The 12672-nt window shown below is 41.1% G+C and overlaps 1 protein-coding gene and 1 long non-coding RNA gene across 8 annotated transcripts in view; one reads left to right on the forward strand and one right to left on the reverse strand.

Moving 5' to 3' along the window:
* The window catches only part of LOC149268421 (uncharacterized), a 54139-nt gene that overhangs the window by 10412 nt on the left and 31055 nt on the right, over nucleotides 1-12672 (forward strand). The window contains exon 2 of the long non-coding RNA XR_016270257.1: nucleotides 7253-7286. This is a non-coding gene — a long non-coding RNA (uncharacterized LOC149268421). The remainder of the gene's footprint in view (nucleotides 1-7252; nucleotides 7287-12672) is intronic.
* The window catches only part of sano (CABIT domain-containing protein serrano), a 144661-nt gene continuing 133267 nt past the window's right edge, over nucleotides 1279-12672 (reverse strand). For 6 of the 7 annotated variants that reach the window (XM_089471070.1, XM_089471067.1, XM_089471069.1 and 3 more), the window contains 3 exons: nucleotides 5479-6864; nucleotides 3239-4591; nucleotides 1279-2532 (listed from right to left, as the gene is read on the reverse strand). In XM_089471070.1, the coding sequence (XP_089327196.1) occupies nucleotides 2085-2532; nucleotides 3239-4591; nucleotides 5479-6095 (2418 nt within the window). In that variant the 5' untranslated portion in view covers nucleotides 6096-6864 and the 3' untranslated portion in view covers nucleotides 1279-2084. The remainder of the gene's footprint in view (nucleotides 2533-3238; nucleotides 4592-5478; nucleotides 6865-12672) is intronic. The other variant, XR_016270454.1, reaches the window with a different exon arrangement.

Genomic DNA, 12672 nt, shown 5'->3' on the forward strand with positions numbered 1-12672 from the left:
AGCCAAATAATTTATCCCCTTTTAAAGCCTACGAGGTCGTCTAAGAATTCAGGATCCTTTAGTTCCAGACGAATAACATAGCATCGATTGTTAATAAAAAATGATGGCCTTCTAAAATCAACGATTTCTTCAACGATTTTTTCATTAATAATTGAGAGTTTTATAATTTAAAGTTTGTGTTAACTAATATACAATTTTATATTTGAGAAGAGTATTATTTGCCTCAACATTATACCAAAAAAAATTCTAAATAAATATATACATATATAAAAAACAGCATTTTAATACAATTACCTGAATCAATGAATACTGCGCACTTTCCATTGTTTGTTCCATTTATGGCTCGAGCCAGTTTTGTAAAAGCAGCTTAATTACCTGTTGCACCTGCAATCGAAACTATTCCCGTTTCTATAAACGACTCAATTGCTTTCGTTCGCTGCGACGCGACGCAACGCTACCCGACGCCCACACACCGCCCAAATGAATAACACGTTGCTTTTGCATATACAATTGATATACATATTTATATATATATATATATTTCTGAGACATTTATTAGACACAAATAGAATGTAGTTTGTATTTATAGTATAATATAGTATACTCTATATGCTCACATAATATGCTAGTTGTATAAGCGATATCATTTGTAATAACTAAAAAAATGTACACGCTAAACGACTAAGACAATGCAAGCAAAAGAGATGGAGAGAGTGATGGTTCTCCCTCTCTCTCCCCCCATCGCTCTCTCTGTCTCTATCTCTTGAGCTCCAACTAAAAGAAAAGAGAGACTAACAAGATTATAGTTTAATTGTAATTATAATTGTAACTGTAATTAAATTGCATTAATTGTAAACAATTATGAGGAGAAATTAATTAAATTCATTGTTTAACGATTTGAAAATTGCATAAATCTTGTTGCTTGTTCCAGCTGCTGCTGTTGTTGCATAACTTCATCTAGTTAAATAATGTACGCGATATTTATTTATATATATATATTGCTTAACTATATAATATACTTATGTGTGTGTGTGTCTTTGTTTATAAATGTGTGTGTGTGTTTGTGTGTATTTTGATATTGCTGCTTTTCGCTCTATCTCCCTCTCTTGCTCTATCTTTTTCTTTCTCCAGCTAACTCTCTTTGAATTAATTTTGTATTTTTTTGCCATTTGGACTCGAAACTAAAAGCGACAGCAAATTGATAAATGGCTTTTGTTTATATATATTTATATTATTATTTTTTAGTATATTTTTTATGATTTTTATTATTTTGCTTCGTTTTGTTTTTTTGTTTTTCCATCGCTCATCGCCGCATCGTTTAAAAAATATTAACTAAATGTGTCGCATAATATTAAATTAAACATAAAATTAAAATCACAATTTTATAGACTTGATGTGTGTGTGTGTGTGTAGGTGTAGTGTGTGTGTGTGTAGGTGTGTGTTAGCGCTTCATGTGATTATATTGTTGTTTGGTTCAACTGCTTTAGTAATTTCCGCTCGCTCTCATCTCTCTCGCTCTCCCACTCTCTCGCTCTCTCTCTCTCTCTCTCTGTCTCGCTCTCAGTTGTCGTTCGTGCATCCAGGCAAAATATTCTTGAAAAATATTTGAATGGAATTTGGTTGTCTTTGTTGTTGTTTAAAGCATAGTTCTGGGCGCAGGGAAAGGCACAATTCAATATTAATTAAAAATTGCTGCTGCAAGCTCTAAACAAAAAATTGAAAACAATCTAGGTGAAAGCTGCAAGAGAGAAAGAGAGAGAGAGATATAGCAAGGAGCGAGCGGAAATTAGTTTAAGTTTTTAAACTGCACGAATTTAATAAGCAAAACAATCAGAGGGCCGGCACGATTTGCATTGCCACGCCTCCCCTCCCACCCAAAACCCGCTAGCGACTAGAGGCTTGCTCACCTGCGGGAACACACACAGCGCTCTAAATGTTGCTTGTTGTTGTTTGTTTTGTTGTTGTTGTTGTTTGTTGTCTGTGGGTTTGTCGTTGATGGCAGCGAAACGATTTGGCAACGAATCTTCTTCCAACTTCACTTCACTTCACTTTACTTCAGTTTGCTTCTCCCTCATCATAACTTCCTATAGATAGAGCGTCGCCTGTTGACGCTGATCGAAATGATGCACATAGAGCTTCTTCTTGGACTTCTCCTTGCTCGGCCGCAGATCCCACACCAAATTGGAGAGGCTGCGCGGCCGTGACAAGCGTCGCGTCTTCTTCTCCGGCAGCTGCTTCTGTGAATCGCCCGACGTTCGTCCCCCGCTGCGCGATGAGTCGAGTGTGCCCTCGCGCGGATTATGATGATTGTTGCTGCTCGAGCTGCGGCTGTGACTGTGACTGTGACTCTGACTGTGACTGTGTAGGTAGCCATGGGTATTCAGTATGCTGCTGCACTTGAGCACCACATCGGGCGGCGTCTGTGAGCAGGCGTCAACTGTTCCTCCTGCCGCTGCCTTGGCTGAGATCGGCGGCGTCATGGCCGCTGTATTGCTATCGGGCGTCAACTGCAGGCTGCTCAGGCTCTTGTATCTGGGTGGACCCGAAAATAGAGGGGAAATGGGAGTGTGATGTTAGGACATTTACGTTTGTTGTTGCTATATTAATATACCCTATAATAATATAAACTGCAATGGGGATCTCAATTGATTTGTATATTTATTTATTTTTATTTATATTTGTTTTTAATTATTTATTTTTTAATTTTGTTATTTTTTATTTATTATTTTATGTTGTCTGTTTATATTGATTTTACTTTATTTTATTCGGTCTGTTTATATTATTTTTAATTTTTATTTTATTTTGTCTGTTTATTTATTTTTTAAGATCTTCACGTTTTTTTTTTTTTTTTTTTTTTTTTTTTTTACATTAACCCACTAATGCAATTTTAAAAATTTGCTCAACAAGATCTAATAAGATATTTTTTTATTTTAACTTTTTTTTTTTAATATATTGTTACTGTATTTTTTTTTTTTTTAAATAACCTAACAATGTCCAATTAGATCTTCAAGAATATATATGTTTTTTATGTTCTTGACTGTTCGTTACATACAAAAAATATACCCTGTAATGCCATCATCGGGAATTTCTAGAAGTAAGCTAAGCCCTTCTTAGGTTTTTTACTGTCAGTTAATCATAATTAATGGGTATTTCAGAATTTCTAAAAATCTCTTGCGCAAACTGCTAACAAGATCTAATTATATATATCCTCCCCTTTCTCTCCCTATTTCTCACTTACCTGATATGAAACAGCGGCGACTGCGGCTCCAGCGATTCCTTAACAGGCAAATGATTGTTGGGCGTCAGCACCTTGCCGTGGTGTGGGTGTGGATGTGGCAGTGGATGGGGGTGTGCGTGCGTGTGTGTGTGTGGATGCCCATGCGAGTGAGCATGATGTGCATTGATCGCTGCAGCAGCCACAATGGCAGCTGTATTGTTGTTGTTGTTGTTGTTGATGTTGTTGTTACTGTTGTTATTGGGCGTTGGCGGCAAATGTTGCTGACTGTGACTGTGACTGTGACTGTGACTATGGCTGTGACTGTGACTGGTGCCGCCAGTGGAGTTGCCATTGCTGCTGCTGCCGGCGCTATGCGCATTCGCATTCTTGATGTAAAGCTTTGGTAGTGTGGGACGCTGTCGCTTCTCGGCTGGCTTCTTGCCCGGAATCGTCTCGATGGGCGGCGGCACGGGCTTAATATCCTCCTGCCTATGGCTATGATGATAGTGATTGACCAGCAAATGCTGCTGTTGCTGTTGCTGCTGCTGATGCTGCTGCTGTTGTGTTGCATATTGATGATGATGTGTGTTGCCGCCATTGCTGCTGCTGTGCTTATTCGACTCCAGACTGCTGTAGTTGTTGTTGTTGTTGCTGTTCGACTGCTGCTGCTGCTGCTGTGCTGGAGGTGCTGCTGCTGTTGCAGCAATCGGTGCGCGTATCAGGCTGCAATAGTTGCCATTGCCACTGCTGTCCGTATGATGCGATTTGAGCGTAGGCGATTCGCAAATCGGTTCGAATCGTGCCAAACCCTTCGAGAGCGGTGTCAGGCCACGCACATAATCATAGATGTGATCAATCTCGTTGTACTCCTCGGCAATGTCGTTGCTATTGAGCGCCTGCTGTTGCTGCTGCTGCTGCTGTTGATGCTGCAGCTGATGCTGCTTGGACCACGAATCACAGCTGGCGCTCTTACGCAACACATAGCCGCTCTCCATCCAGCCGCTGGCCAGGCCAGCGGCCGATGGCAGCATAACAATGGGCAGCCGATTGCCGCTGCCATTGCGGCTGCTGAACTTGGAGTCCTTCTTCTCCTTCTCGCTCAGCTTGAGATCAACAACTTGCAGACGATCGCGCGCATCGGCCAGCAAACGTTGCGCCTTGTCCAGAAAGCGCGTATACTCAATGAAGTGCTCCAGCTGCTCCATGTTCTTGGCACGCTGCAGCTTGATCTTCGCATTCAACGGCACCGGCACCAAATCCGTATCCTTTTGCAGGGGCAGCGCAAAGATCCGATCGATCTCCACGCAGCCCAGCAGACGCAGCTCCGGCACAAACGGCTGCTTCAGACCCTTTGGCGCGCTGCCGTGAACGAGTCTGCCGAGAGATTGAATTGGAGAGAGAAGAGAGAGTAGAGAATTTTAGAGGAGTGGCTTGAAGAGGTAAAGGCGCTGCAGTCGAGCATTAGCGACTGCTTTATACGAGTTCCTAGCTGGAGTTCCTATGGAAGATCTTGTAGTCTTACGATTTCCCTCGACTCTGGTAGGATGGTATATCATACTTGTAGATATATGATATATTTCTTGAGATATTTGATATATTTCTGGGACGGTGGTCTAGAGGTTTATGTATATAATATTCTTTTTATTTTTCAATATATATTTGAGCTTTATATACCTAATAGGAAAGTCTATCCTTCTTATAGACGCATAAGAAAAAGTCTTGGGATACTTAAAAGTGTATGTTCAGCTGGCAATATTTAATATACTCCCTTTCAAAAATGTCAACGAGTATTGAAGAGAAACCATCATTCTAAATCTCAAGTATCTAGGTTCAATAAGTCATATATAATCACAGAAATATAGACGGAAGGACGAATGGACAGCATTGACTGAGGTCGAAGGAATAGAAGCCAATATACTCCTCTCTTGGCAAGCTGAATGAGTATCGAAGAAGGCTACAGAGAAAGAAGGCTAAAGAGAAGGCTATATATAGAAATGCAGACAGACGATTGGATAGCCCGACTGTGGTCATTGAACGAAAACCAATATACTCTTTGAGCATAATTTGAGATAGTTTAAAAATCGTTAAACTCTTCTGAGATTGCTTTAAATTATACATTTGAATTATACATTTTCAGTCCGTTTCCATAATTCCATTTACCAGCTGTGGTTATAAAATCTAATATGCTCTTCTATCACAAATTTAAGGAGTATTCTATATATGTATGTATATAGCTTTATCCACATCCTTGGCCAACTCACCTGACAATCACTGGCATACGCTTGAGCAACAGATTCTTGACCGTATGCACACCGCTGATGCTGTCCTCGCGCGCTATCGGCGAGAACTTGGCTTTGGTATCGAGTGGCAGATTGATGATCTCGTCCTTGATGTTGCGGCACTGCAGAAATTTACCGTTGTCGTTCATGGTGGTCAGCAGTTCGCCGGCGTGAATGGTGCGATTCAATTGCTGGCAACGGAACGTCTCACGCACCAGGACCCGAGCGTTGCGTCGTCGCGCCAGCTCCAGCACCGAGTCGATGCAGCGCGTCGAACGGCCATCCTCGCTAAGCAGCTCGAAGTAGCCGTTATAGGTCTCCGGTATGAGCACCTTAGCGCCCACATTGGTGGGCTTGCGTCCCTCTTTGATCTTGATGGGCTGCGCCAGTATCTGATATTTCTTGCCGGCGCTCAAGAATAGCGCGGTGCTCTGCAACGAGGGCGCCGAAAGGGTGGGCACGCCCAGCGCCTGGTGCTGCCCCTTAAGTATTTTGGCCACCGCCGGCAGCGGCTGTTTGGAAAAGTCGCGCAAATAAACGGGCGTGGCATCACCGAAACGGGATGCCGCCAATATGATTTGGCCATCGGTGGCGGCCATGTCGCGATTAAAGAATGAGAGCAGCTTGCTGCGCGCCAATTGAACATTAAATGAGAGTAAATTTCATTGGACTGGCTGCGGCTCACGTTCCGGCTGCGGCTCGAGCTGCTGCCGCTGTTGTTGCTGCTGCTGCTGCTTCAGTTGCTCTGGTTGCTTCTGCTGCTGCTCCTGCTGCTGCTCTGTTTGCTCTGACTGATGTCCACCCACCGCTCCCTCTTCGGCCTCCTCGCTGCTATTGGCGTCGCTCTCCCAGCTATCAATGTTCCCGTTCAACTGATCCTCCAATTCGAGCGCGCGTCGCTTTAGTAATTCCTGTTGACGCAGCCGCAGCAATTGGGCTCCACGACTGCAGCAGGCGTTTGCTATTTGCTCTTCAATGGGCGTGGCTGCGGCTGCTGCTGCCTCAATTGCTGCTATTTGACGTTGTCGCTGACGTTGATGCTGATTCTGATGATGCTGCTGCTTCTGCTGCTGCTTCTGCTTCTGCTGCTCCTGCTGCTGCTGCTGCTGCTGCTGCTGCTGCTGATTCTGATTGAGTTTCGTCTCAAACTGTTTCTGACTTTGACTTTGACTCTGGCTGTGGCTGTGGCTGGTCAGCAGTCGCGTGGATGTTTGCAGAGCGTAGTTGAGATACTGCATTCGGTTTGCTGCTCCTCGTCGTTCTGGCCACAGTGTGCGAATTCAACTTGGGTCTTGGCGTCCTGTCTTCTTCTTCTAGTGCTGCTGCTGCCGCTGCTGTGGCTCTGAGTGTTCCTCCTCTTGGCAAGTCCTGCAAGTTTGTTGTGTTTTAATTAGTGAAAAGGGTTTTATTATTATTTTTACGAGCATATTTATGGCTAGCCCTAATCAAGGCATGGCCTAGGGTCGAGCAAATACTTAAAGCTGCGTGAGTTACTACATATACTAGAGTGTCATATGCCTAGATAGTTAAGTTATGAGCGAGAGTAGTTTGAGGAGTTTGCTGCATAAAGTTCATAAATATTGAAGACGACTGGAGTTGGTCTTGGAGTTAGCTTATGCTAGAGCGCACAACTATTTGCGAGGGTTGGCTGAATAGTTGTATATGTGTGCGAGGCAGATATTTACTTTTGCTTATCTCTATTCTGTCTTTCTAATTTGCTAATTAATATATATTTATATTTATGTTTTTTTTTTAGCTTGGCACAATTTTCTACACGGGTTACGTTATAGGTAAGATCATAATTTTTTTCAGATTTTTGAACAGTTTTTAAAATAATTTTTTAGTATTTTTAAATCATTTTTAGTATTTTAAAATCATTTTTAGTATTCTTAAAACATTTTCAGTTTTTTTTTATAATCATTTTATTTTATATATTTATTTATTTATTTATTATTATTATCTTTTTTTCTTTTTTTTTTTTCATTTGTTATTAACCGAGTTCTTATCCATATGCGAGGATGGAGAATTTTTAAAATTTAGTATTACTTTTAAGACTTCCCTCGTGGAATATACCGAAAATCCGTCAAGTTTTCGCACAATCCACATATACACTCACAAAGCCCCACAGATACAGACTCAGAGTAAAGGTGTTATTTATGTGCCTATAAAGCTGAATAGAAATTGCATTTGTGGCTGCATAGGCAGCCAGGAGATGCAAGTAAATATGCCCCAAGACGCTGGCGACAATGCCCCGCGTGCCATTAAGGCCATTAGGTAGAGGGAGTTGGCAGCTGGCAGACGCTGTTGTAGGAATCGTCGTAAGCCTGGCCAACAAATGACCAGACATTAAAAGTACTTAAAGGATATTTGCATATTTATGAGCCCACATAAATGCGACGATGGCAACGCTGCACGCTGCATACGTTGCCATTGAACTGTGCAGTTCAGTTCTTAGCGCTGTGTTTGGCCAAAAACGTTTACTAAATTAGTTGGCAATTAGAAGTAAGAAAACGCAGAGAGAGAGAGAGAGAGAGAGAGAGAGAGAGAGAGAGAGAGAGAAACTGAGATAGGCGTCAATGTGGGCGTGCTAAGACATACGCTGGACTTGCATTTCCATAGACCGAACTTCTAGGGACTGACCGGACTTAAGTTTATGTAATGGCTGCTGGAAAACGCGGATCATAAACAATTTTACGAGCCAAGAGCTGAAAATGCAATTTTCCCTAGAAACAACAACAGTAAAATACAACAACAACAACAGCAACAATAGCAACATAAAGTGCATTAACTGAAAGTTATAAAACATTTCGTGCTGTACATAAAAGCAAGCTGTAATTGAATTTTCGAAATTTATGTTCCAATGTTGGAAAAGGCTCTATGAAAATTTGTGCATATATTATGTATCTATTTATTAGTTAGTTATAGTTAAAATAACTAACAGAATCTGACCAGTTTGACCAGTTGTCCTATATAGTAGGAGTGCCAGTGTTGAAAAGGAACATAATCTCAATACTATTCTTAGAATTTGACCCCTACTTTCCAGTGTTGTAAAACTCGCAGAAAATGGTGATTGCTACGTTCTCAGCTCATTTTCTTCAACTTTACTTTTTACATTAATTTTAACCAGTTTTCTTTTTTGCTTTTTTTTTTTTTTATTGATTGGACAGTGTTGGAAAAGCTTTTGCGAGTAGTTTAATAGAGTAGCTCATTTTGTAGACTCAATTTTTTTGTTGGCTGTGAGTTTACTTCTGGATATCTTATTTAATTTTTTTTTTTTTTTTGGGTATTTTGGTTTGTGTGTTTTGCACTGCTTTCCAATTAATTTGCTCGACTGTGTCTTAGACGACGACGATAACACGGCCAGCAATTAATTTCCACCATGGAAAGTACCAATTTTTTTTTTTTTTTTTTTAGTTTTTGCAGGAAAAACTTAACAGCCGCAATTCTCACGGTTTTTTTTTTTCTCTCTCTCGCTGTAACTTATGTGGCTAAAGAAACGTGACATTTTCTACTGGCTACTGGACAAAAATTGATGCCACAGCCTCAAACAGGGTTTGTTTGTGCTGAGGATTGGCCAACTGACGCGACGCGACTCGACTCGAGTCGACTCGGTTTCCTGGCGCGTACGTGTCTGGAGTTTAAGTCGCCTGTTTGCTGATCTTTTTTTTTCCAGTATTTTTCAGTCTGCTGCCGTTGCTGTTGCTGGTGCTGGTGCATGGCATGACACAGTTTCAGTTGCGCCTCGCATTTTAGTCGATTTCATTGAGAATGGCTTAATTAATTTAGTGGCGCCCCTGCACAGCATTGTGTGCAGGCTGTGCCAAGTAACTGGCACAGAGACTTAGGCTCAGGGCAACCAAGACAGATGCGCCGCTGTCTCTGGCTCTGCCTCGGCCTCTGCCAGGGCAACACTTAACAACTTCCTGTGAAGCAACAGAGGCAAAAAAAAAAAAAAAGCGAAGAGAAACTCATTTAACTTGCGACTGACACGTTGCATTTACGAAGAAGCCACACAAAAAGTTATTTTAAAGTTTTTTTTTTTTTTTGTTGCTGTTGTTGTTTTTAATAAGCAGGCATGCAAAAGGAAAAATACAACTTGCAATAAACATGAAATCCTTTTGCAAGCAGTCGCTGTCGCACTCTCAGTCTCTGCAGCTGGCCCCCAAGTTTGTTGCCTTTGACGACGATGACGTTGAGCTATGCTGGCGTAGAGTCCTACCACTTCAGACCGCCTGCCTGTTGCTGTTTGTTGTTGTTGCTGTTGCTGTGCTGCGACTGTTTCCTGGCCGTAGGGCAAAACAAAAGCCGCAAGCAAAACACTTGAACAAACGCTGCAGCCAGTTCCCAATTGGAGTGCGCAGATGGGTTGAAAGTGACAACAGGGGCAGTCCTGCTCGCCACTCTCCGCTCTCCGCTCTGCTTGCGCATTGCGCCTTGCGCCCTTCCATGCGGTTTTCTGACTATGAAATATGAAATATGTAACCTAAGACGCAGACAAGAACAACAACAACAACAACGACTAGTGGAAGAAGCCTGACGCATAATGAGATACAGAGCTTACAACAACAACAACAACACAACAGGTACACAGCAAAAACGAAACGGAAAGCAACAGAAAAAAACTTAAAGAAGCAAGGATTTTGGGGTGCTGCGAGCATACGAATGCTAAATGCTCTTAAATGTAGCTGAGTTGGGCATGCTGGGAACATGAATAGAGCTATAATTTTAAGTTGGTTCAAACTCTTTTTAAACTTAGACAGAGCGCATTTTCATTTAATTTTTTAATTTTATTCAAATTGAATTAAATTTTACAGAGAATTTTAATTTGAACTTTTTTTTTTATTTAAAATTGCAAATTTGTCAGAAAATGCCATAAAAAATGGTTGATATTTAATTCCAAAATTATGGTACGTCCAAATATTACTTGTCAAAAAATGCCAGATAATTTTTATTTTAATTTTATTCATTTAATTTTTTTTTATGCAGAGAATTCTTATTAATATTTACTTTACTTTCGTCCTATCAAAGAAAAGTTTTTATTTTATTTTCTTCAAATTCAATCACTTCTCAAAATATAGGAAATTCCAGTTTGATTTTGTTTTATATAAAATTTCTATTCATCTGTTTTACATATACAAACTAAATAAAAATTCCAGCTTAACCTACGTTTCTATTTTTTTTTTATTATTTCATTAAAAAAAACCCATTTTAATATATTTCTATACTTCCATTCTAGCTAATCATTTCCATGAGCTCATGAAGCAGCCAGAGCTTAGTCATAATTGTCAATTGCTTTGCTGGCTTTCTAGTTTGAACAATGCAAAGCAAGCTGTCTTCATAATTTAAATAGACCAGAGCTCTTCCTATATTAAATATATCATGATTCTATATATTCAAGACAATATTAGCTATGCCAACAACTCTCGCACCTTCAACCTAAACAGTCTAAAATTTCCCCATCACATACATATTTCCCAACTTCTAGTGCCCCAATAAATAAGCTCTGTCAGTTGTATTAAACCCACTTTAGAGCTCAAAATTCTAACTGGAGAACATTAACTCACTTGCTGCATATGAAGTTTGGCGTTGCCTAATGAACAAGTTTCCCTCCCGAGTTGCATGGAAAGTGTATAAAGCGCGATAAAAGCAGCGTTCAAAAGGATTACGTGACAGTCTATGAAAACATGTGTGTGTGCTGGTGTGTGTGTGTGTGCTGGTGTGCTAGTGTGCTAGCAAACAAAATCTGCGCATATATGTGTGTACATAGGTGTGGATGCATGTGGGTGGCTTTTGTTTTGCTAACAAAAGGCAAACCGACGCGCTGCAAGAAGGTAGAAAAGAAAAGAGAAGAGAGAAAAAAAAACAGAAAAGGAAAAGTGTAAGGAGCACGTCCCGGTCGCAGGTCAGAACAGGCGTAGCTCATAAAAGGAAGCAAACATGTGTGTGTGAATGTTTGCATAGTATGTTTGTGTGTGTGTGTGTGTGTCTGAGCACATTAATCACACTAAAGAGTTTTACAAAATCCAACTCGAGTCGACTGCGCGCTGCAGTCAAAGGCAGAACAGAGCAGAGCAGAGTTGTTGTAGTTGTTGTTGTTGTTGCAGTTGCTGCATTTGTTGTTGCTGTTGTTGTCACCAGTTTTAAGCTGCGGCTTAAAAAATTGCAGCAAGCTGCTTATATGCGTCTAAGAAATCTCGCGCTATTGCCGCTTCAACGCCCAGCAACGCTTCACGTCGACGCTGACTGCGCAGCTAGCGAACAATATCCATGTATATCTGTATATGTAGAGTATATATGTATGCATGCATGCATGTATATAGTATAAACTGCTCTATGCTATTCCTGCATTTCGTTTCATATCCGTTTTGTCAACGGCAACTGCGAACTGCTTTGGCTTTGGCTTTGGCTTTAACTTGCATCTTCAGCTGCATCGAGTCCTCGAGCTCTCGCTTACCTGATTATGTCGTTCTTAGCGCTTTTGATTACTTTTTATCCGCTTTTGCACGCGGATCTCTTGTGGTTTGCACTCGCCCTAGCATTGGCACTGGGCATATCTCTAACCCTTGGTGTGACTAATGACGGACAACATCGTTGGGCCTAGTCGCGGACTTGCCTCTAGCCTCTAGCCCACTCACCACTTGCCACTCGCCGCTTTCCACTTGCTGCCGCTCGTTTGTTTAGTCGCCACGATGTAAATAATGAAATAATATGCTTTTTCTCTTGTCTACCATGAAAAATTAACGCGCTGCCCATTCTGGACTCGTTTTCAGCTTTTTATATCGCTGGACAGTTGGTTTTTGCTTTCATTTGTCAAGTTGTCCCTTTATTTTTTTCATTCCTTCTATTGGGTGTGAGAAAAGGCGCAGTTGGGATTCGTTTCATATTTTTTTCGCTCTTTTTTGGGCGGACTCTTTGGGGGTAGCTGTGTAAGCCGCAAGGTTATTGCACTGAAGCCAAAAGTAGCTGTCATTTATGATAGGCTGAGTCGAGTGCAGGCAGTTCCCCCTGTTTGAGGTCTGCGTTGAGTAATGAGTAGGCGGAATACGTGAGGTGGAGTATATTTAGGTGGGTCTTTACTGTAAGTTATTAAGGTAAGGGCAGGGCAAGCGAGCTGCAGTAACGAGGGTGTAGATAACAGAAAGCTGACATATATATATATTATACATTCATATTTAA

The sequence above is a fragment of the Drosophila arizonae genome, chromosome 5, assembly GCF_054131065.1.
Source record: "Drosophila arizonae isolate 15081-1271.41 chromosome 5, UAZ_ARI_1.0, whole genome shotgun sequence".
Lineage (NCBI taxonomy): Eukaryota > Metazoa > Arthropoda > Insecta > Diptera > Drosophilidae > Drosophila > Drosophila arizonae.